This window comes from Meriones unguiculatus, chromosome 9, assembly GCF_030254825.1.
Source record: "Meriones unguiculatus strain TT.TT164.6M chromosome 9, Bangor_MerUng_6.1, whole genome shotgun sequence".
NCBI classification, from domain to species: Eukaryota; Metazoa; Chordata; class Mammalia; order Rodentia; family Muridae; genus Meriones; species Meriones unguiculatus.
Genome location: NC_083357.1, coordinates 64,765,060 through 64,792,261, shown reverse-complemented (window position 1 = coordinate 64,792,261; position 27,202 = coordinate 64,765,060). Strand labels below are relative to the sequence as shown.

Below are 27,202 nucleotides of genomic sequence, written 5' to 3'. Positions count from 1 at the left end.
CTGTGAGCGTTGCACACCGTTTATTAATGCGGTTCACATCAGATCTGAACCCTGCAGTTCCCCAGCACACTGTGTTTACATCTTCCCGCTCCTTCTGCAGTCTCAGGCCTGTCTGCAGAAGGCCATTCAGTGAATGAACACAGTCTGTAATTATTGAAAATAGAGTGCAGTGAAATGAGTTAAATATAATTTAGGCACATATTGATTATGAAAATAGGTATCTCTCAATACAATACTTCTCTGTCTTGGTAAAAATAAAAACGCAAAGAAAATAATTCATTTTCAAAATTGCTTTCCTTTCCCTGTAAAGGAGCACTCTCCTCCCATGTAAGCCCTTTACTGTGAAGGAAAGCTTTGCATATGTAGATATAAGAATAAGCTACAGAATAATGAAGACATGCCACTCTCCTGATGAAGACAACATCATCTGTGATGATTCACTGCCTCAAGCTGACCAGCCTGTGGGATCGAGAACCCATTTGGACACAGCTTATATCCCTGCTCTTGGGAAACACATAAGGACACTGAGACACCCACTAGGAAGGCAAAGGCCCTACTGCTGTGTTGCACAGATAATGACTCAAGAAAACTGGACTAAATTTCATCTAAAAACAAAACAAACAACAGAAAAGAAAATTTTTAAATAAAGAGCTATAGATACTGATTGATTGCTAATGCAGCTTATACCAGTCAAATGCTTAATTTTTATTCATCAATTTTTTTGGTGGCTATAATCAAGCCATCAGTTTGTAATTTCTTAGCCCCACTGTAGGAGTTTAGCTGTAATTATCTGATGTTGCCTTCTTGTACGTGACTCTGCAGGACTTATTCATACTTTATAGCTCCAGCTGCAGTGGATTTCCATTGAATACCTATTCTAAGCTGGCCCTTTATAAACTAACTGTCGTTACGCGAGCTGTGCTGAGGACAGAGCTTGGTGTTTTGGTTCTAAAGTATCTTCCTGTGCTGTGACAACTGAGCAGGAGAACTGGACTAGTGAATGGACAGAGCCGCTGAGTCTGGCGCAGAATGGAACTCGCCTCTAATGAAGCTGAAGCATGCTCACTGGACAGCTGCAGTGACTGGTGATTCCTTGCTTCTCCTGCAGAATGATAGACAAAGTCTTTCCTTCCATGCTGTCTCAAAATGCGAGAACAGAATATAACTCAAATTTAGCTACTGTTGTTTTTCATGAAAAGTAAACATTATAGAAATGAATCTGAAAAGAGCCATAGGGAGTCTTAACCCCACCACACTCACATGATGGACAGGTATTTGAAGAGGGAAGGCATCACTAAAGCTATTTATAAACCTGAACAACTCTTCAGAGTTTTCAAGACGTTTAACAATTTAAACATCCTTACTGCATGTAGGTGTTCAATAAATATATTTGCATATGTTGTGCTTTTCATAAATTAAAATTCTCAAATGCATCTTAAACCAAGATGGTACTTCCACATAATGCCTATATAAAAGCAAATATAATAGTTACTATCCCTGGTCAGAAACCAGAAAAATGCCCCAACTCCACTCAAAATGCAGCAGCATGATCTACTTTGTCTACATCTATGAACAGAGTGTTCTTCTGTTACAGTCACAATGTGAGGGAAACTCAATTGTTTCCCCTTATGCACCTCTGAGAGCAAGCATACGCCTCTAATTCCCTTATACTGTTATCTCCTCTAGATAATTCAATGGATGGAGAAATAAAATAAGGAAATGCTTTCATCTGGGACATCTTCCTCCAGCTCTTGCCACTCTCATCTGACACTCTGGGACATATGTAATGGTGTCAGCATCTCTTCAAATATGGCACCCTTCACGTTGGAACCTCTCAGGTTGGCTTCCTGGAGGTCACATCCCGACAAGTCACAGTTCTGTAAGACAAAACAAGACTCACAGAGCTCAAGTGACTTTGCATCTGACTTGGTTTCCTCACAAAATGATTTCTGGGCATAGTAGGACAATATTCTGAAGTATCCCCATTTTTAGAACACTTCTATTAATACATTATAGTGAATGAATAAAAATAGCCCCCATTGGCTCGTATATTTGAATGCTTAGTCATCAGGGAGAAGTGTATGAAAGGATTAGAAGAATTAGGAGGGATGGCCTTATTGGAGTAGAGTTAAGTATGGCCTTGTTAGAAAGAGTGTAGCACCGGGGATGGACTTTGAGATTTGAAAAACCCAAGCCAGGGTTCCCTCTCTCCCTCTCTTTCTCTCTGTCTGCTTATGGATCAGGATGGAGCTCTCCATCACATCCCCAGCACTACACCTTCCTGTCAGCATACTCCCTACCATGATAACAGCCTAAGCTTCTGAAAGTGTAAGCAAACCCCAGGTAAATGCTTTTCTTAGTACTCATGGCAGCTCACAATAATCTACAACTCAGGTTCTAAAGGATCCACTGAATTCTCCCTTCTGACCTCTGTGGGATTATTAATTGTTATTATTATGAATTGAAAGGGCTATATTAATGGTGAGAAGCCAGCAACTTTTGCCTTTAGGGGAATTTGCTGCTCTGCTCCTAAGAACTACCAAGAGATCAAGGCTAAAACAAAATAAAATAAAACAAAAAGTCAACAGTAAGCTAAATTTTCATATACAGTTCTGTATCACATGTCACATTATTCACTCTAACACAGCCATCAGAGACATGTAGCCATTTAACTTTGAATCAAAAGAAATGAAGTAAGTTTTTCAGAATATAGTGTTGGCTACGACAAGCTCAAAGGTCCAAAAACTAAGTGGTTGTTGGCCACTGTATTTCACAGCACAAGCATGCAACCCACCACTCAGTGCAGGCAGGAGAACCTGACAGGCTTATGTAGACAGCAGCCACTGAGCCAGGCTTGGTGGCACAGATCTAAGATTCTAGCACTTGCAGTGGCTGAGAAAAGAACACCACAAGTTTGGGGCCAGCCTTTGCTATATAATGAGTTCTTATGAACAAACAAACAAGCTACCTAATATACAAATCAAGAAGACATACAGAATACAGGTCTTAAGAAAAATAATAAACAAAATTAGAAATCTCAAGCTGAGATTCAAACCGAACATGATGCCAAGTTAAAATGGGCTTTTCCTGAACCTAATCTTAAACCCAGACATCATTTAAATTTCTCAAGTAGTTCAAGAAATAATCTAGCCTGTTAAATGCTGTTTGAAATTAAACTTTATTAAAATTGTAGTATATGCTTGAGTAAGACCCAAGCAATGGAGATGAATGAAATCAAGGCCAAATCTCCACATCAGGAACTGGCCCAAATGACTCTAGAACTAAAAGTCATTCAACAAGCAAAAGGCTACCGTCGGCTCCATTTCTTGGAGGGGAGGAAGGGCACAGGGTTTCACTGTTTATTCCAGTCTAGGCTCGCAATCCCAATCCTCCTACTTCAACAGGTATGAGTCTCAGCGCCCACCTTCTGAATAAGCAACTGAAAGGGCAACAGCCTTCCAGCTACCCCGCCAGGCTAAGTGGAGCTCCACAGCCAACTATTCCACCTACAAGTTAAGCCAGCTTGCATGATCTCACCAGTCATTCTCATCATTAAAACTCTTCAGAGACTGGAAACATACCTCTAAGTCGGTTCCTGCCAGAGTTGCTCCTCGGAGATTACAATTCTTCAATTTTGCATTTTTTAAGGTGGCAACTCTGAGGTTAATTCCTGTCATCTGACTTCCTTCCATATCCACGCCTTTCAGATTAGCACCTGCAAGAAGCAAGTTTTTGGAGTTTAACCCAAAAGTCTTTAGAGTTAACCACTCAGACAAAAGTATAAGATGATTTAACAGAGGGGCATGAGAAAAGACCCTGCCACTTTCAGAAATAAACTTAGAATCCATCTTTCAATCAACTTGCAATATAGATTTTAGTGGTGGTAATTTATTTTCTTATGGCATAATTTTAAAATGTTTTAGTAATACTTGCACAGGAGAGAAATCAACATTGTCCTTTGAAAATTAGCACTTTTATAGTAAACCTCTGTAAATTCAGGATCAGAGAAACCACACAAACACCACGTCACCTGAATCCAGGTAAATGAGGTCCCCAATTCACAAACAACAATATGCTACTGCAATATAAACACTGCAGAATAAATGAAATTCTTCATTTTTGTCAACATTACAATATTTTCTTTCAAGGTTAAGAGTTGACATTTAACTTTTCACCTAAACATCTGAGGCATTATTTCCTGTGTCCTGGGTGTTGCTTCATCTATGACTGAGGCCACAGTAAAGAGACTCTCCAGTTCTGACATCAGAGCCACCCACAGCCTTCCTGTCTCACTTCAATAACTTTTACTTGATGGTTTCCCTCCAAGCAAGAACAGGCAGACAGGCTCTCACCCTCTAAATTGGCTTTAAGACCGGAAGGATCCTCAAAATTACAGAGCCTCAGCGATGCGCCTTCTGCATTTGAGCAGAGCATCTTGACTCCCTGGAGATTTGCACACTGTGAACACAAGAGTCCTGGCTGTAAGGGTTAAACTTGATAACATCTGTGCAAGCAATAAGAAAGAAATTAATAGGAAAGGGCCAATTCAACAAATCTGAAATTTGTTATTTTCTGTTTATCTTGAAGATGCCTTCAATGAAACCCAGTAAGAATTGAGAACTTTTGGAAGAAACATGTGAAAAGAAATAAACACCAAAATAACAACAGTATATCCATTTTACATAAAACATGAGTTCAGATAAAGAAGCTATGCACATCTGAACTTTGACAGCCTATTTCTATCATTATAAATAGCCCTGGATATCACAAAACTCATGTTGAAAATGTAAGCAAAATAAGAACATACTCAGAGAATGGGTTTTCTTTTCGTAATCATAAAAGGAATCAAGAAATAAAATTCCTGGTGTTCCATTACTTCAGAGACCAGGATGCTAATGCCACCATTAACCTCAGCATTTATCTAAACAACACTAACCACCTATTTCTAGGGTCTCTCTATATCAGCCACTGCTACATGACGTTGCCAACCCTGAGCACAATGCAAAATGATTCAGAAAACAGATAGAAAATTATGTGTGAGTTTAAGTGTTAAGTCATCTTATGGGGTCCAATGCCTTCAAAGCCTGAAACCTATGAGATATTGGTTAAAAGGAGAGTGTCTCTGTAAAACTGACATTAATATACTTCTTCACAATTGTAACAGAGCAGAAGCTGAGTGTTAAAATATACATGATAGAACATACATGATAGTTATATGTCTAAAATACTAAGCCTGATCTAGTTATGTTGGAACCATACTTATCAAGGAAGATTTCTGGTTTATAGGTGCAACTATTCTCAGCTTACAGTCACCTCCAGTAAACGAAGACAAGGGAGAGGTCATTCCACTGACAGTCAATAGACAAATGCTTGCTTATCCCCATCTTTCCAAGCCTGGGCCCTAATGAGGAAGTATAGAAGGTCTGCCAATGTAGGTGATATAATAAAGACATTAAGGGACCAAAAAAGAACTAAAGGATGACAAATAGATTTATGTACTTGAAAAATCTAACAAGAGAGGATGTTGCCATGTGCAAATAAATATCACTAGCTTTTGTTTTCCTATTAATACTCTTCAATAAGACACTTAAAAGTTTACCCAGATATCCCAGGTAAAGGTCTACACTGTGGGCTGTACTCTAGGATCTCATGAAAAAGGAAATGCAGGAAAAACTGTAGTAAGATTTTCAGTCTTCAACCATGCAAAACACTTCACTTTCTCCTCATCAATGTGGAATAGGTTGCCACCGCTGAGAATGTGCAATTTAGCTAATAATACCAGCACCATAGTTATAAGAGCTGTCTAGCATTATGAAGAGGCATTGTATTTTGATGGATGCAGGTAAGTTATTTTCTGTTATTTAAACAATGATATCATTTAAACGATATTATGCTTCTTAAATGACACTTATCTTTAAGAAAATATAAATATGTAGAAACATATACATATATATTTATATATGTATAAACGGGCAAAGAAAAAATAGAGGTTCACTACACTATTATATTTTTATAAATATTTGCGTATTTTTCCAAAAGAAACAGTCCTTTTAAAAGAAACACACACACACATACACACACTTTAGATCCTAGTTCCCATTCTGATAACTGGCTTCTGACCTTTGGCAAGCCTCCATGCTGCAGATTATCAGTCTATAAAACAAGGCTGGACTAAGCAAGCGTTCCACTCCAGTGGAGTGGCTCCTACTAAGCAAGCATTCCACTTGGCACCCCCACTGGTCCATAAGGCTGGACTGGGAATATGTAGTGGAGACAAGAGATGAGTCACCAGCCTCTATATAGCCAGATAAGTCCAAAAAAAAAAAAAAAAAAAAAAAAAACAGGCAAGGCTTGTACAAGAAACACCCTAGGCATGCTGAGGATATGGACTCCTGAACAGTGATGGCAACAGGGACTCCTGGTTTACAGTCAAAGCAGAGGATTTCTGCACAAAGGGTCAGGAGCTGTGATGAAAGAAGCAAAACCATAAACTTGGTGAGAAGTTCTTCAAAAGGTGGGAGCCACAGGGGCACCCTTTGTGGCAGAATGTGTAGCACATATGTTGTGTGGACATTGCAATACACAGGGCTAATAATTAACAGCCACCTTCAAATACAAATGGTAGTGAGAAATCAGCTTTGACACTCATAGCTTACCATTCAGCACTATTCCTCAATAAAAGCCAACTTCATTAACAGTAATAAACTTACAGGCCTGTAACATTTCACTCTATCAGGGATTATATTGACCTTCACTCCCACTATTTAAGGTGGGCAGAATGAGAATCCTGAGTCCTAGTATACAGAGAACATTATGGCTCAGTTCGTAAGAACTCCTAAATGAAATAGATCTGAAAAAACAGGTGTTTTGAAATAATTAAACATCTTTCTCTTTTCCTGTTCCTACCCAAACCAGTCTTACATTTCAATGAAGGCTAAGTCTTTTAAACTATTACGCTGTTAGCCTATGTCTTTTGCCTATTTCAAAACTGACTGGACCATTCATCCTGAGATAGAAAGAGTAGCAGTATCTAAAATGTGTACTGGATGATTTATTTAAATTAGATTTGATATAAAAGTTGTGGTAACTTGGGAGGCGAATCTCTGTAGGTTCAAGGCCAGCCTGGTCTACAAAGCGAGTCCAGGACATCCAGGGCTCTTGTTACCCAGAGAAACCCTATCTCAAACAAACAAACAGACTGAACTAATGAATAAAACCAAAACTGCTATAACTCAATAAATGACTATTTAGTTATATAAATAAAAGCAAAGTGCTATAAATGGTACAATTAATAAATAAAACATAGACTATGGCCCTGACACAAAGAATGTAATTTGTTATTGGCTCTATCTTATATGTATCCTCTAATCCCAAAATAACCCAGGTCACTACTACACACATACACATGCATAAATATATATATACCTGACATATTCTCACAAATGTGCAAAGGGGAACAGAACCATCAAGATGCTGACTTCCAGAACAATGATGACCACACCCACCTCAGACCCTCCTCCAGATACTTCCAGTCATCACCTTTCCCTTTCACAAACGAGTTCAATGGATTTCCTGTTCTTTTCAGCTTTACATGTAAGTTGGTAAGTCTGACAAATTTAGTCTACTACTTCGGGAATCTCACAACCTCATTTCAGGATTTAACCTTTTAGGTCTGCATTTCACAAAGGATATGAAAGTCATAAAACCAACCCATTCATATTTAGACCCTCTAGCCACATGGTCAATTATCTGTGTTTAAGTAAAAAAAACTCTGTAAGAAACATACAATTCCCGCTTTTGAGAATGCTCAACAGCCTAAATTTTGATTTTCCTTATGACTAAAGAACGATTCTTACGTCGAGCACTGATCCAGAAAGATCAGCTCGTTCAAGATTAGCACAGCAGAGATTTGCATGTGCGAGGTTGCAGCGGCTTAAATTGGCCATTTTGAAGTTAATGTATCGAAGGTCCAAACGGGAAAGATCAGCACCACTGAAGTTTAAACCCTGGAATTAAAAAGCACAGACTGTCATGATGCTGGAACCATCTGTCTGACTGAGTTTAATTACTGTAACTAAGCACTGAGATTTTCAGAAGCCATTGGCCTTTCCATCCATGGAGTTTATCATCAGCATAAGCATGACTGTGAGTACATGTCATCCGTGGCTTTCATGGGTACTCATAAAAGAAACTTTATCTCCACATACAAGGACAGAGATGACTACCCAACACTGATAGGTAGATGTCCTCAAGAGGGATCACAGTTAGCCTCATACCTGCTATGATGTCACAGTCACAGAGCTCATTGCTGTGATAAACTGGATAACATTTTATAAATTCTAAAATTCAGTCATCTCATTTAAGGAAAAAAAAACACATATTGTGGTATCTTCAAAATCTGAAATGCTCTAACACACAAGAGTTTCTGCCACTGACCAGCCACACACACAGTAACTGTGCACCTAAATTTAAAAGCTGCTGTAATTTCCATGTCCCTGGAGAACTGCTACATAAAGCACAATTAAGACAGTTAAAAAACAAAACAAAACAAAACTCATTTCATCTCATCTGCACCAGCCACTTTATAATTAAATCAAAGCCATGGCTCATAATTAAACGGTATCTTCCATAAAAAAGAAAAATAGATAAATGAAACAAAAACCCTAGAAGGATGTGGAAGTGCTCTTAGGTTTGCTGATACACACAGGTCATGCAGAGAATGGTCAGCTTCGGTTACCTGGCAGCGCAGCTCTGACTTGGTTGGAGTGGCCAGGAGAAATCGAACAAATTCCTTGCGGGATATTGGTGAATGATCCTCTGGTGGTTGAGAATTCTTGAAAAAAATATTAAAGAAAAATCAATGGGGCCTTTGGAGTGATACTTAGGATAAGTGTGATACTGATCAAGAGAAAAAGCTGCCTCACCTTTATGGCCACTTCTAGGTGTTCAATCAGTGAGTCAATACCAAAAAACCTGGCTTCTTCTAGCACGCCTATTAAAAGACAAAGCATGTGACTTTCACACAGAACAAGTCACTTAGGTTTTTATATACTTTTTAAAAACTCTTATGAACTTATATACAAAGTATAGACGACTATAGTTGTATACTTATATACAATATACTCTGTTAAACTCTCAAAATAGTGTTGAGCTTCAACAAGTAGCCTTGTTCACTTATTTATGTGTGTGCTTGTGTGTACACGGAAGTGAAAACCAGAGGGCAACTTCAAGGGTCATCCCTCATGTGCCGACCACCTTTTGATTGTCTCTCATTTGCCTGAACTTCATGCAGTAAGCTGGGCTAGCTCAGCAGTGAGCTACCGGGATCCTCCCTCCCTCCCACCTCAGCTCTCGCTGAGATCACAAGCTCCGGCCGCCATGCCCAGCTTCTTAATTAGGTCCTCGACCCACTACAGTTAATCAAACTCAGGACCTGACACTTATGAGGCCAGCACTGTACTGACTGAGCCATCAGGCTAGGTCCAGAGAGCAGAGGCTTTGTCAGTAGCAACAAGTAGTTGTGGTTTAGAAAGCTCCTACAGAATGCTGAAACATATTTTAAACAGTTTTTTTTTTTTTTTCTGTGCCAGATTTGAATATAATCTCATCACTTGGGAAACTGAGATTGGGGGAGAATTTGGAACATTCTAGTAAGTCTGGGTTACACAGTGAAACTCTGAGAGGGCAAGAAACAAAAAAAAAAACAAAAAAAAAAAAAACAAAAAAAAAACCAAAAAACAAAACAAACAAAAAAAAAAAACAGGTTTTTCCACAAAAGAAAAAACAGAAAATGAATAAATTACAAGAAAAGCTTGGCTTATTTCTAGATTATGTTGGTAGTTAAATAAGTAGGCCATGAGAAAAAATAATAATAATAATCTTAACACCATATACTCCTAAAAGAGTCAATTTAGTAGAGGTTTTACTGTGAATCTAATTAAAAACAGTTAGTTCATTTAATCTTAACAATTCATCTACTTTATTAACGGAGTGAATAATCTAATTATATTTGCTATCAATGTCTTAATGAGTCAGAAAAGGATAGAAACGAGGAAGAGTTTAAGTCAAATTCACAAAGATAATTCAAAAGTGTAATTCAGACACTGAAACTTTCCTATCTCTAAGTGAAAGGGTTTCTATCTCTTACAGGCTCTGCTCAGCTTGGTTAAATTAGCACACATCAGCACGTGAGCAGAGTAAGGCAAGCGCTATGCTCCGGTGAAGACTCAGTTACCTGGTTGTATAAACTGACCCAGGAATTAAAAAATTAACAGACACAGCCCTCCCTGTAGATTCTAAGACAGAAAGAAAGCCAAGTAGTTAGTTAGGAAGAAAGAATCTTCCTTATGACAGTCAGTCTCCACTTCCAGCCATCCAACAGAGAAGCAAAGCTCAGAGAGGCTCACTCACAGCCACCTGCCCTGTGCTCCCTGCTAGCCTCAGGCACACCCTCACAGTCACATCTGTCTCCTGCCGAGCTTCAGAGCTCCTTCTCAGCACCTCTCACGGGGCAGTACGAATACCAACCCTAAAGAAAGCCAGAGCAAAGAGGCTCTATTAGGCCTCACTCTCAATTCACCAAGGCCTTCTGTATAAATCAGACCCTCTTGGGAAACGTGGTATGGCTGCCTTTCTAATTATAGGTTTAGAATTTAACTTTAAAACATCCAGAAAAGCTTTGTATATACAAGACCTGTACAGGGACAGTTGAAAGGATATTTAGTCTATTTTCTATGAGCACCAGAAACACCTGGAATTATACTCTAGCTCCACCACTACATTTCAGTCCTGGAAAAACTATTGTAGATTATTTTTAAAGTATTAGATGACTTGGAGGAAACCTGGAAGTAATATAAAATATTCGGAGGGAAGCTCTACATGTTAAAAATGACATAAAATAAATCCAAGAGGGCTCCTTCCCTCACGGATATGAAAAGATAACCAACACAGAACACTGATACCAGAGAAGTGGCGTTGACTACTGTGACAGCTACTGACCACGAGGAGCTAAGCTTTTGGAACTAGTTTGTGGAATGAATCTTGATATTTGGAAAAGAAGGATATAAAAAGCTTAAAACTCTGTAGGTGGATTTAATAGGTGATATTGCTGCAAGCTCGGAAGACCAGACCAGTAGGAATGCAGACAGTGAAGGCAAAGAGACTTCAGATTGGAACAGCACTCTACTGGGATTAGAATATAGGCCATTCACATTATATTCTGGCAAAGAATTTTTATATTCTATCCATAACCCAAGAATTTGAGTGAAGCTGAATTTAAAAATGATGGACTAAAAAAAAAAAAAAAAAAAAAAAAAAGAAAAAAGAAAAATCATTGGACTAATTAGCCTAGTGGAGGGAATTTCAAGACAATATAACATCAAGGCTATACCATAGGCACCTGGATTACATTGAGAATTGGAAGCACGAAACAGACAAGAAAGATTAGAAAAACAAGTATTTTGGCCAGAAAAAAAAAAGGAGTATATATAACTTGGTGGATTAGGAGGTTCAGCTTGCTAAAGAAATCAGCACTGTCTCAAAGAGATCAGGTACTTTGGTAGTGGACATCTCAGGAACTGACTAGACCTTAGCACCACAGGATCAAAGGTATGAAGGTCTGCACTCATGAAAAAGACTTTGCCTTCAGAAGACAGGTGCACAGTCAGCATGCGCTTTCTCAGATCCGGTATTCAGCACCCACTCCATGCTGTAGTCTAAGGCAGTGGCTCTCAACCTACCTAATGCTGCGATCCTTTAACACAGTTCCTTATGCTGTAGTGGCCACCAGCCATAACATTATTTTTGTTGCTACTTCATAACTGTAATTTTGCTGCTGTTATGAATTGTAATATAAATATCTGGTATACAGATGGTCTCAGGCAACACAACTGCTATGAAAGGGTCATTTGATCCCCAAAGGGGTTGCAACTTAGAGGTTGAGAACCATTGGTCAAAGGGGACCTAGATAACATTTGAGCTGGCAGCAGACATTCACATAATACTGTTTTTGCATGAATATAAAGTACAAGGATTTTAGGGTCAGAGGTTTCTATACAGATTTAGAAAGCAAGCAGTTAGAGATACCAGGAACATGGGATTGTATGACAAGGAAAGCTGCAGGGGCTGAACAAAGTCAGCCAAGAAGAGACAATGGACAATATAAATGGAAAGGTACAATATAGTTGCTTAAACCATTGGGAGTTCACATATGCCTTAGCTGCTGCCAGACACAAAGCCAGAGCATTTAATGCCTGCCTTGTTCAATTTGATCCTACTTTGGTCCCTTTGATGGCTTAAATGAGAAATGTCCCATAAGCTCAAGTATTTGAACACTTGTTCCCCAAGCTGGTGGTGCTGTTGAGAGCCTGTGGGGCCCTTAGAAAATCGAGCGTTGCTGGAGGGAGGCTTTGAGAGATTACAGTCTGGTCTGGTCTCATTTCCAGTGCATTCTCTGCCTCAGGTTTGTGGTTGAAGATGTATGTGGTCTCTCTCCAGCTGCCTGTTGCCATGCCTCCTGGCCACGATGGATTCTCTGTCTGGAACTATAAGCCCAAATCAACTTTTTTCCTTTTCTAAGTTGCCTTGGTCATGGTACGAAGAGTAGGCAACAGAACCCCACTCCTCTTTGCTATGCTCCAATTCTTCTCTTCGAGAAAAAGGGGATTTATTCTATGCCATTATATCTTGAAAGTATGAAATTTTCTATTTGGTTTTTTCAGGAGCTTATAACTAAGAGATTGCTTTGAGTCTCAGTAGGGACTCCAGACTTGAACTTCTGAACAATGTTGCAAGTGATTAAGACTATGGAAAGTTGTAAAGTTGGACAGCGAATTTTCCATTACGAGATAGTAATATGCCTTTGAGGACGGGGCATATTATGTTATGGTTTAAATAAGAAAGGATACCACAGGCACAAGGAATGAATGTTTGGTCTGCTTTGGTGCTAGTATTTTGGGAGGTTCTGAAAACTTAGCAAATGAGCCCTTGTTGGAGGAAATAGGTCAATGAGGTATGGCTTTAAAAGAGACCTGGTCCCCAGCCCTCCTTACCCTCTGCTTCCTGTCTGCCATGAGACTTAAGAACAACTTCTAACACATGCTCCTAGTGTCATTATGTCCTGCCAACTATGGAATGGAGCAACTATGGACTTAACCCTCTGAAACTGTGAACCAAAATGAAACTTTTAAAACCATGCAATGGTCATTTCTGTCATTGTTGTGTCCAAATACTAGACAAAGCAACCTAAGAGAAGAAGATATGTATTTTGGCTCACATTTGCAAGGATAAAATCAATCATGTAGGAAGCTTACAGGACTGGAGCATCTGGGCCCATGGCAGTAGGAATTTGCAGTACGACTTCTTTGTATCTTAGGAGCAGACAGGAAATGAAGATGGGCAGTACTTTCAAATGCAAGCTCTAACGGCCTAAGCTCACCATCTGACTACATATCCCTAAGATTCCACAGCCTCCTAAATCAGCATCAGGAGACAGGAGCCAAGTGTTCAAACACGAGCCTGTGGAGACACCTTACATTCAAACCGTAACAAGCTGTCCACCCAGATATTTGGTCGTAGGTATGCAAAAGTAACCACACAGATGAGCAATCATGTGGCCCCCAGACTGTCATGCTCCCCACAATACCAGAAGTACTGGGACCAAGACCAAATGCATCCACTTGGGGAGTGCTATGGTGTGGAAGATGAATGGTCCCCACAGATCCATAGGTAAAGGCCTGGCCCCAGGGGTGTTAGTATCAGAAATGGTTTAGACCCACCAAAGACCCACCATGAATGGCAGGTCCTTAAGTCACTGGAGTCATACCCCCAAAAAGGGATTGTGGGAACCTGGTCTCTCTAGTCAGAACAAAGATAGGACCACTGTGTGTTCTACCAAGCTATGCCACCATCTGCTGCCCTCACCAGATACAAAGCCAGTAACGTTTACCCAGCTTCAGCTTTGACCTCCAGAACGATGAGTTAATAAATCTTCCCCTTATAACTTAGATGCTTGCTATGTGGTTTTTTTTTTAGTAATACAAAGCCAACTAATACAGAAACCTGCAAGCTTTAAAATACATAATTACTACTTTGTCTCTAGAAATTTCAATACTATTAATTTCTATGTGCATTACATAGCAATTATGGGATCATCTAGATCATCTCCATGAACCTTCACAAAAATCTTGTGGTGCAGGTAGGGATAAAAGAATCTTAATACTCATTTTTCAAAAGCTTCTTAAAGAAGCTTGTCCCAAGTTAATTGCAAAACTGAAACATCACTATAGTCAAGATTCAAAAGCTTTGCCTTTCTTTTTGACCACACTATTCCAATAAGAATAAGTCTAGAACTTAAAGCAAAGTAACAGCCATTTAATTTACACAAATAATATAAACCTATGAAAGTACCTTGTGATATTACTTAAAATCTACTTAGAACCCAAATAAAAAAGTTATGGGCTAAATATACCAATATAAGCAAAGATAACCAGCCTGAAGACTATCTATCTTTACTGATACCTACACTCCCACACTCACAGTATTCACACACGTGTGAAAAACTTACCCAATAAGTTAATGCCATCGTTTACAATGAGTTGTCCATGACGTAAGTAGTTCAAAATGGGTTCAAAGTACTCAGGACTTCGGTCAATTAAGAAAGCTCCTCTATGATCTTGCTTATTTCCCCAGACACCTGTGATACCATTTTAATGAAGAAATCCCACCATAAACAAAAATAAAGTCAGAATTTGTAGAAGAAAAAAATAAAATCACATATTATTATTATTATTTTTTTTACTCCTATAAAAATTATTTTGGGCTAGAGAGATGGCTCTGAGGTTAAGAGCACTGTCTGTTTTTCCAAAGGTCCTGAGTTCAATTCCCAGCAACCACATAGTGACTCATAACCATATATAATATGATCTGGTACCCTCTTCTGGCCTGCAGGCACACATGCAGGCAGAACACTGTATAAATAATAAATAAATAATCTTTTAAAAAATAATTTTATCCCACTGCAGAGTTACAAAGTCAGCTCAGGTAAAACTGGACCACAGAAAAGTAAGACTGGGCTCTACTCACCTTTGTCCTTGAACATGTGCGCCAGCATACTGTCAGGCTCTTTATTCACTAAAGTGCTCCTAAGAATTCAGGGAAAAAAATTGATTTCTCCATGTGTCTTTATAAACAAACATATTTAAGTCAAGAGTATACTTGAGTTCAGCTGTTCTCTCAAAGAGATGCATGCTACAACCTGGTAGGAGTAATGCTGGGAAACAAAAATGTGCAGTAAGTTGCCAAAATTTCTTCTAATCTGGCAATTCCTTTGATTTAATGCTGTGTTAGTATCTTTTCATTTAAACACTAGCAAGACATTTTATACAATATTCTTGATCTTATATTATCTGATGGCTTTACGTTGTTTCTAGAAATATTGCTGATTTCTATGTGTAATCTGTTTATTATTATATCTAAAAAGCAAATTTTAAAGCTGAATTGATTATTTAATGCTTTCTCTGAATGAAAGGGTAACTTCATTTAAATTTTTTTCTTACAGACTTTCTAAAACTTGTTTCACATCACATATTTTTAAGCAGCATTTGAAATTCTTGTAAGGAAATCGGGAAATTAAGGAAACAGTTATAGTCCCATCCACTCTGTTGTGCCCTCTAAGACACACACACACACACACACACACACACACCTTGTTGTAGTAAAGTATCGTCCTCCAACATTTAATGTCAGCCAGTCCGTGTGGGATCCTAGTAATCCTCCAGGTGGTTTAGAATCTGTCTGAGGATCTAGAGATAACGTGAAAAATAGAAATATTAAGATTGAAGATTCTAGAAAGACAATAAAATAATTTCTCAGAGCAAAGCCCCATAAAAAGCTATCAAAGTACCCAGACAACCACGACAATGCAACCCAAGAACACCCCACTAACTGCTAGACTAAGGGAAGAAAACTCATTTGGGTGATCAAGAATAGTCTCTTAAGACTATTTAATATTCACTTAAGACTAGATTTTTTGATGCCACCCTTTATGTCAGAATAAGGTGAAATAACTTACAATACCCAAATAAGAAAAGTGAGGACCAACAATTTTTTTCAAAGGCCTCATTGTAAAACTGACATAAATGTACAAATTTAAAGTTTATAATTTGATAAACTTTGACATGATTTCACATCTGACTTTCAAGTACAGAGCCATAAACTATTATAGCTTGCAAGATGCTGGAAAAAAAATGGTCTCAAAGACTCTGGGAAGATTCTGTTAGAGTAAGTTTCAGACAGACAAGCACTGAAGGCAAGTACTCAGTGCACTTGGGGAAGGAAACGTCAGTGCAGCTTAGGAAGAAAAGACAGTAAACAATAGATGTACCTTCTGACAATGTGGAAACAAAACCTTTTTTAACAAAAAGATGAAGGTAGGAGGCTATACAAAAAGTGTTAAGCTGTTAGCAGACCCTATCAGTATTGAAAAGATTGATTATTCCTCTGAAATTTTTATGTGGTTTTTGAGGGGAGAGAGTGGATGAACAATAATGTGCACTGTAATTCTTTCCATCACTCTCTGTATTCTTGGCAATCAGTTACTGATATAGAAGAAAGGAGACAAAGTTAAGACAAAACAAAACAAAACAAAACAAGTAAAACTCTTATAATCCTGAATATTCCCTGAAAGATTCAGTATGAACCCACTAGATATTTTATATCAGATTATACAACATAAACATTTCATTTTTGTCCATGACAAAAAAGAGTAAGATGAATGAATACTTTATTACACTGGACAGTAAAGAAACCATGAAAGACTAATGAGGTTGAGTTAAAAATACAAATACGTTTCCACTGGCCAGATGAGACATTTGGGACATCCATGCATGCAGAGGATGAAAAACCAATTAAATATTCTCAAGTCTTTTTGTTTCTTCACAAGAATAAACAAAAATTCTAATAGAATTTTTTGTTACTTTTTGGGTGGGAAGGGCTTTAGGTGATTGAACTCAGGCCTCTATACACAGCAGACACTGGTTCTACCACTGAATTAAGCCCCAGTCTAACTATTTATCACTCCGTGAATGACTTGTTATGGCTAACCTGCAATGAATCAATCGAGAACCACTTTCGGTCAAGCCGATGGACACAGGATGATAGGGAAGAGATTTGCTCATAGTTTAAGGTAGAGACAGAGAGGCTATATACTTATTTTGTTGTTGGTTTTATTGAGACGAGAAGTCTCACAATGTATCCTTGGTTGGCCTGCAGTTCACTGTGTAGATTAGGATGTCCTGGAACTCACAGAGATCTACCTACCTCTGCTTCCTAAATGCTAGGATCAAAGGCAAGCAGCAACATGTCCAGCACACACAGTTACTTTTAATGTGGCTACTGCCCGAAGCAATCCCCTCTACTTATCAAATACAGTAACGGTAATGCTTTAAAAACATTTAAAGACAGCTCATGGGTGACTATAAGGAACAAAATAAAGAATTTGTTAAAGAATATTTGCTTACTTATGTATTAGGTCTTTTCTTTAGAGATAGTCAACTATATACTCTTTCTTCCAAATGAAAGGAACGTGGCTGAAGCCAAGTCATGTTTTCATTGTTAAGATTTGCTCAGCAGTAAAGGACTGTCAAATACTATGCAAGGAATACATGGTTACAAGTAAGTAATATAAAACTAAGAGAAGTCCTAGCAATCACTACCAAGGAAAATCTTTAAACAAAGAAAATTTGTTTCTAAAGTCAAAATTGCTTTATTATGTCATTTGAACTCTGAATGTCCAAGCCTAGCGCATCTTAAGGCACGTGAAAGAAGAAATATGTAGACTAGAACATAATTACAATTCAAATTATGAGTGTAATTTGACATAGACTCAGTGGAGAATAAAAAAGAATGTGAAGCTCCGAGTTCAGTCATCATAATTTTTTCATGTTAAGTCATATAGCTCCTTGTAAAGTATTTACCATTTCATGCTCTTTACTGTGGCAAAGAAAAATGGTATTTAACAAAGTTACTTACCAATAAATGGTTCTCCTTCACATACAAACAACACATCATCATCCCTGGGAAAACCAAATTTAAAAAGCCACAATTAAAGAAAGAAAGCACATTACTTAACTCATGACTATCTAAACTATTCCATAGAATTATACAGATGACAGGCTTGGTCACCAATCCACCTACAACGAAACAGTCTCCAGGGCTCTGTTTACCCCTGATCCAAATTCAAACAGGATCAATCCTGTACATCAAAGTATTTTTGAAATGGAAAAAAAAAACCTCTCACTATCAAATCTTCTTAATTTGGCCTTATATTAATTGAAGAACATACTTTCTTACATTCAAAAGACATGACTGAAGCCACAGGCAATTTTTGTTTTTATTTTTATTTAGGGCTAATTCTTTATTATTCTAAATTATTGGAGTGCTTTCTCAAATAATTTGCTTCTGAGTACTTCAAAAATTAAAACAAATTGTCATATTAAATTCTGGAAAAATGAAACCCTAAGCAACTCTGCTATAAACACCTGCTCACTACACATCTACCATGACCACATTTAAATATTTCAGATCATCTACCCACTTGGATTACCAAGTAATCTCCTCCCCCAGAACTCTTGCACCATTAGTGTAACTCAATGATCACAGACACTACTGTGAACCAGAACACATTGTGCAAACCTTGCATTCTTCTGACACAGTCATATGCATCTGATCTACAGGAATTATTTTGTGGATCAACTTAGGATACACTGAGTTCTTGGGAATAGAATTTATGACTGAAAATTAGGCTGGTATATAACATTCAGAGATGTTGGTCAATTATCCATAAAAACTGAAATAAAGAAAAAAAAGAAGACATTCTAACTTATTTAGATTTGCATTTCAACTCACATTTTCTCCTTGCTCAGTTTGCCAGTTAACGTTTCTAGATTAGTATGAAAGTTTGTCCTCATAGACAACTGCTAAACTCTAGGCCCTGCGTAAGATTTTTCAATTCCAGGTGCTTGTTTTAATTCTTAAAACAAAGAGATGAGAACCAATGACTTTCAGAAGAAATCTATTATTCTGGAGGGTCAGGCTGCCCTGGATTTGAGTGTAGATTGATCTTCACATACACTATCATTTAAAGCTAACAGTCTTTACGGCATCAATTAGAACACTCATGCTTTGCCAATCAAACGAGGCAACTCAAGCAAAGCAACCACACTTCTGGGGTGGCCTCTACGTAAAGACCGTCTCCTTTATGTCTTTCTGCTAAACTACTTCCGTGCCCCAAAACTGTCTCATCCTTTAAGGGGAGAAGTGAACTTGACATCCATTTCAAGTGATAATCTACCTGGGACACTGAGAAAACAAAAAGCAGCTTAAAAAAGCAATACTGTGGTAGACCCCAGTGATATCTCGAGTTCGAAGTTTGTAAAATTTAGCATCAGTTCTTTGTGGTGTTTATAAAATTAAAAAGAATGAGTTTAGCAATAAACAAGTACATGTAAGAAATGTTTAAAATTTTAAATTACTCTAAAGAAGATATTCTCAGTGGCATATATATGACCAAAGCAGACTATCAATATACTGAAATACAGTTAAGGGTTCTCTATCTGATCAACAGACTTTTGAGTCCAAGTGATTTCAATTCCAATCAGCTAATTCTAAACAATCACTTGCCCAAACCCAGCCTTCATAACAATGACACCACTGCATAAGCAAAACACATAACCCCAAGACTCCAAGGGTACACAATTGACAGCTTTAAACGGTGAAGGTTACCTGATCAAAGCAATATCATCAATCAGTCCACCTTTCCCATTATATACGCTGGTGGCTTTTATGCCGAGTTTACTGCTGGCCACTGAAAGCAAATCAGACAAAGTTCCATATACAGCAACCACCTGTGAACACATCAGATTAATTTGAACAACATATACAGAAAATTCCATCACTGACATTACAGATTAAAACATCAAAAGAATATGTTGGGAATTCTGAGTACTACCTGATCCAGTTACTTTGTGCCTCCTACTGTAGAAACTAGAAATTAGAGAATAAGAACCCCACAGAAGAGAGGGAGGAAAGAATGCAAGAGAGGGGATAGACAACACAGGAGAACATGGCCCATGGAATCAACTAAGCGGGGGCTCATATGAGCTCACAGAGACTGAAACGGCAAGCGTGGTGCCTGCATGGGTCTGCGCTAGGTCCTCTGCATATACGTCATGGCTGTTAGCTTGGTGCTTTTGTGGAACAGTGGGAGTGGGTGTGTCTCTGACTCTTGCCTGCTCTTGGGACTCTTTTCCTCCTACTGGATTGCCTGGCCAGCTTCAATATGAGGGCATTTGCCCTGTTTTATTGTATCTTGTGTTGTCATATTAGGCTGTTGTCTCTTGGAGGCCTGCTCCTTTCTGAAGGGAAACAGAGGGTAGTGAATCTAGGGAAGAAGGGTGGAGAGCTGGGAGGAGTGTAGGGAGGGAAAACTGGTTGGGATGTATTGGATAAGAAAAGAATCAGGGCTGGAGAGATGGCTCAGAGGTTAAGAGCTGTTCTTCCAAAGGTCCTGAGTTCAATTCCCAGCAACCACATGGTGGATCATAACCATCTATAGTTAGATCTGGTGCACAGGCAGAATGTTGTATAAATAATAAATAAATCTTAAAAAAAAAAAAGAATCAATTAGTGAGATGGCTGAGAGGGTAAAGACACTTGCCACCAAGCGTGAGGACCTGAGTTCGATCCCCAGGACCCAAACAAAAGTGAAAGAAAACAAATTCCTGAAAGCTGCCCTCTGACCTGTGCTCTCAACATACATACACTTAAACAAAAGAATCTATTTTCAATAATAATACAAAAAAAAAAATTGTGGCCAAGCACAAATAATTTAGAATCTTAACATTCAACCTGGGCTTAAATTTAGATTAGCATTTTTTACCTGCTGTGACAAACTCTATGCTTTGTTACTTTAACAAGTAATGAAGAAAGAAAACAGTAGCATCTACTTCAGTTTTATGAGAAAACAAGATGATGCCCACAGCTTAGCTTAGTGCCTAAGCTCCTTAAGTCCTTATTATGCTGCTCTTACATTATTCCTTTGAAGGAATGGCTCAATTTTTAGAACAGCAATGGTTTTCTGATGTTTAGTATGTTATTCACCACATCAACTATCATAGAGAAGGTAACAACTCCCTACTTCATTAATTTTCCAAGAACTATTATTTTATGAAATCCAGACTTAAGCATCTGGCATTCTGAATACAGCACTATTGGGCTGTATAATAAATTGGCTGGTTCTGCAATGTATCAAGCAGGGTCTAGTACATAATGATGCATGCAGCTGCATTGGCAGAGTTGAGAATCATTCCATACATGGATCCTGTGCACTGACTTCCCAGTGGCTGAGATAATTCCTGATGGCAGCACTGCCAGCCAGGGTCTCCAGAACTTAGGAATAAAAAATAGAACTGCAATGCAAAAGGGCAAAGACAACGGTGAGCATGCAACATGGCTGGGTGAGGGGTGGGGGCAAGAGCACCTCCTCCCCAGAGCTGCACCTTCATCCTCACCTGTATGGCACTAGGAACTTTCTAAATCCTTCCTTTCCTCCTTGTCTGCCTCTTGTGTATTCTACATGGCTTTCTTTTGCCTCGCATCCCCTCCTTGCCCTGACAACTTCCTCTCAGTAGGTCTTTAGTTTCTGCTGGCATACTCTAAAGTGGATGCAATGAACTACCTACTTATAGTGAGCTCCCAACTTAAATGTGAGACGTTAAGGCTTTATGTAACTTACTTTTCAAAATCAATCAAAATAAACTGTTGTCTACTTGAATACAATTGAGTTGGTTTCTCCTATGCCTTGGTTGTTTTCTAATGATCAGAAAGGCCACTAACCACACTCTAGTGCTGCACTGATTACATGAGGATGCTTACATTTTAACTCAGTAAACCTAATTAAAAGTTTTTAAAGGGCAGTTCATTAGCTGCACTACTCATATGTCAAACACTCAACTGGACCACAGGCTCATGCTCAACACATTCAACAGCACACGTGAACTTTCTACCATCACAGTTCTACTGGATAGTACTGTTCTAAGCCAACAGGGTAAAGCAAATAATGGTGAAACACCTATTTTTACCTAGGAAACAGCACCAGTAATAACTAAGTAAAGAATGTGTTACTGCCATCCTATGGTGGTTAGAACAAGAGTGGCCTCTACAGGCTTGTGTATTTGAATAATTAGTTCCCAGTGGGTGGAACTGTTTGAGAAGGATTGGGAGGCGTGACCTTGCTGGAGGTGAGCCACTGGAGGTTTCAAAAGCCCATGCCATTCCCCATGTGCCTCACTCTCTCCTGGTTGTAGTTTAAGATGTAAGCCTTTAGTTACTGCTCTAGGACCGTGCCTGCCTGACTACTGCCACGCCCTCTGCCATGCAGGTCCTACACTCTAACCTTCTGAAACTCTAAGCCCCAAATAAATAACTTCTTTTATAAGTTACCTTGTTCATGGTGTCTAATAACAGCTACAAAAAAGTTATTTTAAAGAGATACAAAAATGAAGATAACATGTTCCCAGTTTTCAACTTGCTATGAAGTCAACACTGAACATATGACAGAGAAACACCCACATGGCAACTGGTAAAGCCTATGCTCAAGATGGTCAAAACGTGATGGGCACTTTTATGTTGGATGAAAAACTAAGGAATCAAGATATAAACTGAGTTCAACTTTTATTTTAGTACCAATAAATCAGTTTTAATACACCAGCAACATAATTTATAATATCTCCAACTATCTTCTCTTTCTTGCTTTTTCTTTTTTCACTTCTTTCTTTTTGTTTGTTAGAAACAAGTACTAACACTGTAACCCAGTATGTCTTAAAATTTACTACATAGTCCAGGCTGGCTTCAAAATCAGATCAATCTTTCAGATGTTTCACCAATTATTTTCTAACCTTTCTACTTAAACTTTACAGTTTCAATGGCAAAGTGAATTTGTCAAAAGTTGCTGTTTATTCTGTGAATATCAACCAATTACTATTGGTATAGCTGAGGAGCAGAACTAAAACAAACCGATGTAACAGTTAGTGCAAAGACTTAAAAGTGATCAAAGTGTAAACTCTAAGTGACCATGAGTGCTCAGCTGTGACTGAATATTTTCATTGTGGTATATCATCAATATTGTATACTGCAAGCTTCTATATACATCAAATATATTAAGAAACAATCAAATTGAAAGAACACTTGGATTCCAAGTGTCAGATTTTCACCTCTAATAACATAATGAGTTCAAGTCTGAATATGTGACACCCACAACATATTTCTGACTTGATATCAAAGTTTGAAGAAAAGTAATTTCCTGGGCAGAGAAGGCAAACATCAGTCCAGAAGGCAGATATTTCCTCGCCTGCTGTGCCTGCAGCATTTGGCATGGAGGGTCACACTCACACAGTACCTTCTTAAGTGGTAGCTGAATGAATACTGTAGACAAAAAGCCTAGGATCTGCCCAACTCATTATTGATGGCACTAAGGCAAGGTTGTTCAGCATCACACGTTTTATTTAGGTGTCTGAGTCTTCAGTCCATATTTTTAATACTAACCTTTACAAGAAATATTAAAGAGATCAAAGGAACCTTGGAGGCATATGGAGGAGAGATGAAAGGCGTAGACATAGCTGACCTTCCTGGAGCCAATAACAGCTCCCTTCACCCCCATAATTCAAACACGTCAATGTTTTGGGAGCATAATCTTCGAAGCCTATCAGTAGATCGGTTCTGCACTTGTGCCCCTTCAGTTGTGCCAAGGTCAAAAATGTTTTTCTAAATGGTATGAGGACTTTTATTTACCTAGACTACAAATTGGCCAGCAAGAATATTTATCATTAAGTTTAGTGAAATTCTGCTAAACATAAGATTCCCTTTAAACAATAAAGGTTTTTATTCTTTTTCATGTGTTTTTGAGTGTATGTAGGCAGGAGTGAGTGTTCAGGTGTGCATGTACCTCTATGCACATGCAGGCTGAGGCCCAGGTTTATTTAAGGAGTTCTTTTCCAGTGCCCTGTACCTTACTTATTGAGGCAGGGTACTGCCTGGGTTTGCCAATATGGACAGCCTAGAGAGTCAGCTTCCTCCTGGGATCCCTCATCTTTGCCTTTAGGGCCTGGAATTACTGAAGGACTGCCATATCTACCCAATATTTGCTCATCAAGATCCCAACTCTAGTCCTCACACCTGCTACCTGTGCAGGACTTTTAACCCCTGAGCCATCTCCCTAACCCAACAGTTTTTAAAAACTAAGGTAAAGGGAATAAAAACAATAAAACAAGTGCACACACACACATACACATACACACACACACACACACACACACACACACGGCAAACAACCAAGACCATTTGCCTGCATGTGTAGAAAAACACTTTTTTCATGTCTTGGTAATTAGGATGACCTCACTGGCTAATAGTTCAAAGAACAATACATCCTAAGGAAGAAGTTGACTACAGCAGTTATTAGGCAAAAACTCCAAATAATTTTCTTAAAACATGACATTCTTTGGCTTCTGAAATGCTTTTACTTTAGTTTTTAACTTTACAACTGATACTAGGAAAAGCAGCCAGCTTTGCCACTTTCTCAATGTTTTCTGTGCTTGCATAATTAATACTGACTTCAATCTGCAGTTTCTTTGATGAGGTACTCTTTAAAAGTCACTTAGCACTTAGTTGATGGCTAATTTAGTTAAGAGTGAATGGTGTAAATCTCTGCAGTATACCTAGGCTTCTATATATCACATGTCAAAGAGAACCAATTAGTAAATAAGCTGCTGGCTATCAACCTATCTGTGAAGGAAGAAAACAAGACCAGCTTGACAAGTTCAGTGATTAGAGGCTCCCATGCTTTTCCAGATTAGAAAAACCAATTTTTTAGTTATTTTGTTTTAAAATAAAAATATAAATACTATACATTCCTTCCTAAACCCCAGTGGATGGTCATCTTACAGCTCCCATGGTACTTCATTTCACTGAGAAAAAAACCAGCTCTTTCATCAACATTAAAAGCATTTATCAGTCACACAAATAGAAAATACATGATGATGAAATCTGTGCCCTTCTACCTCACAGTCCACAGTCTAATAGCCACAAAGCAAGCTGTAAGAGGGAAACACACTGGAAAAAAAGTTATTCTCATGACTAGAAGACAGAAACAAGGTAAGTAAGGAGACAATCTAAATGATACAGTCTACTGCTTAGACAGGAAAGCAAACTCTTCAGAGTAACACTCCATTTGGGAATATTTTAATGGGCATCCATGTCATGTTTATGCCAACTCTGATTAAATATAGTGGCTATGTATATACAACATAACCATATACATAAATGCAGGAGGTATGTGTTTTGATCTTTTCAAATAAGAGTCATTTGAATATTTTTTCATCAGCGAAAAGGAGAGGAAACAGCTTTAGAACATATGCCAACTTAGTAAAAAGAACTGGGGCTTGGTTTCATTCAAATATTAAATGTTAATATTCTTCAGCTCAGTCTTTTATTCTTTTCCTTTGTAAAACATTTGTATGTATGCATAATTGCCTGAGATACACTTTCCCCAATCTTCTGAGATTCTCAAGATTTTTTAAGTAAATAAAATTAACCCCTGGAAACTCACAATCAAAACCAAAGCTTAACTTTTTGGAAGTTTTAAAAACATTTAAATAATAAACAAAGAGCAACTCACTCAATTTTTGGACAATAAAATAGAGACTTAGAGCAGTCAGGGATTTATGAGGAACCCTAACCACCCCGACTTCATGGAGTAACACAACATAGTCAACACTGGAGACTGTACACATCAGTACAGCTGTAACCCTGGCTATACTAAACCTCCTAATAAGCACACAGACTTTAGGTTTTCAATACCAGCCAGCTACAAGGTTGGCTAAGAAAAAGTTAAGGCTCAGAACTGACAGCTCTTTTGGCGTGTATTTCTGAAGCACTGGTAGAGCTTATGCCAACACTACTTTTGTACGAATATCAAATCTTTAAGAAAACAAAACCGCAGAGCACAAACTTCACTGTGGTTCAGATTTCCAGAATCTGTTTATTCAAAACTGCAAAGTGGTGAAAAAGCCACTCTTCCCCCCCACCCCCCGCCTTAATACCCTTGAATAGTTCTGCTATGTGTGCGTGTAGGAATCACAGTATTCTGGTCTATTAATAATATGCTACTCTATTCGCAACAGAGTAGGGCCAATGGACCCTGAGCTGAAACTTTAAAAGGTTTCATTACTTCTGAGACTTTAAGGCATTCTTAGTTAGGTGTCGGGCAGTCATTTAGCCACGCATGGCCAGTCTGCCAGAAAACAGCCAACATTTTTTCCAAAGAATAACTTTCAAGGGTGGGGCAAGAGGCCGCTGCAACACCGGAAAAATATTTAGCACCACGCCCTCCGCGGAGGCCTAAACGCAGCTGAGGCTACTGCCAGATCAAGTCATTCTGGTCTGCTGTCACCGTCCCCCAAGGAATCAAAACAAGGCGACACACACACACACACACACACACACACACACACCGTGCACAAAAGTTTGCACGGCGTCAGGGCAGGGGGTCCCGGGCACCCTGGAAGAAGAGAAAAGCGTGGCAGACCCAGGTGCCCCTTCTGAGGATGTCACCCAACTGTCCCCCGGAGTTTCCTCCCGCAGACCTGGCCGGGGTCGCCCGCCTCGGGGATCAGCGCCTCCTCCCCAAGGCTGAGCATTACTCAGCAGCAATAAGGGACAGGAGGGCGCCGAGGGGGTGGGAGGGCACCTCGGCCCGCCGCTCGGGGGACCGCGGCGCCCCGGAGCCCCGGGGGCCGAGACGCCCGGGGCTGCCGGGGGCCGCGGGGGGTCCCCGGGTCGCGCCCCCTCGCCGCCTCCCCGCTTACCTTGCCGTTCCTCGGGCTGCCGTTCAAGAACAGCGTGACCCGCCGCATCGCGCCGCCCGCGCCGGGTGCCGAGGGAGCCGCCACCCTCGCCCCCGGCCCGCCGCCTGCCGCGCTCCGCGCCCTCGAGACCCCTCCCGCCTCCCACCCGGACTCTCCGCCCTTCGCCACCTTCCTGGTCGGCCCCACACTCCTCACGCACGCACTCTCAGTCCCACACCCCGGGGTTGGCCGAGCCTCCTTCCCACCCCGCCCCTAGGCTCCTCAAGCCTGCTAGCGGCCCTTCCCCC

At 39.3% G+C, this 27,202-nt stretch overlaps 1 protein-coding gene across 2 annotated transcripts; it reads right to left on the bottom strand.

Annotated features, from left to right (window-relative positions):
* Window positions 1-3: 3 nt before the first annotated feature.
* Window positions 4-27,202, bottom strand: Kctd9 (potassium channel tetramerization domain containing 9). 2 transcript variants are annotated; one of them, XM_021635508.2, is made up of 12 exons: window positions 26,916-27,202; window positions 19,780-19,901; window positions 18,028-18,071; window positions 15,704-15,800; window positions 15,082-15,140; window positions 14,564-14,692; window positions 8,925-8,992; window positions 8,738-8,833; window positions 7,857-8,006; window positions 4,353-4,458; window positions 3,582-3,715; window positions 4-1,877 (listed from the first exon to the last, which is right to left on the bottom strand). In XM_021635508.2, exons 1-12 carry the CDS (start codon window positions 26,961-26,963, stop codon window positions 1,761-1,763), a joined length of 1,170 nt encoding a protein of 389 aa, XP_021491183.1. In that variant the 5' UTR covers window positions 26,964-27,202; the 3' UTR covers window positions 4-1,760. The 2 variants fall into 2 exon arrangements, with proteins under 2 accessions (XP_021491183.1, XP_021491184.1); XM_021635509.2 differs by lacking the exon at window positions 7,857-8,006.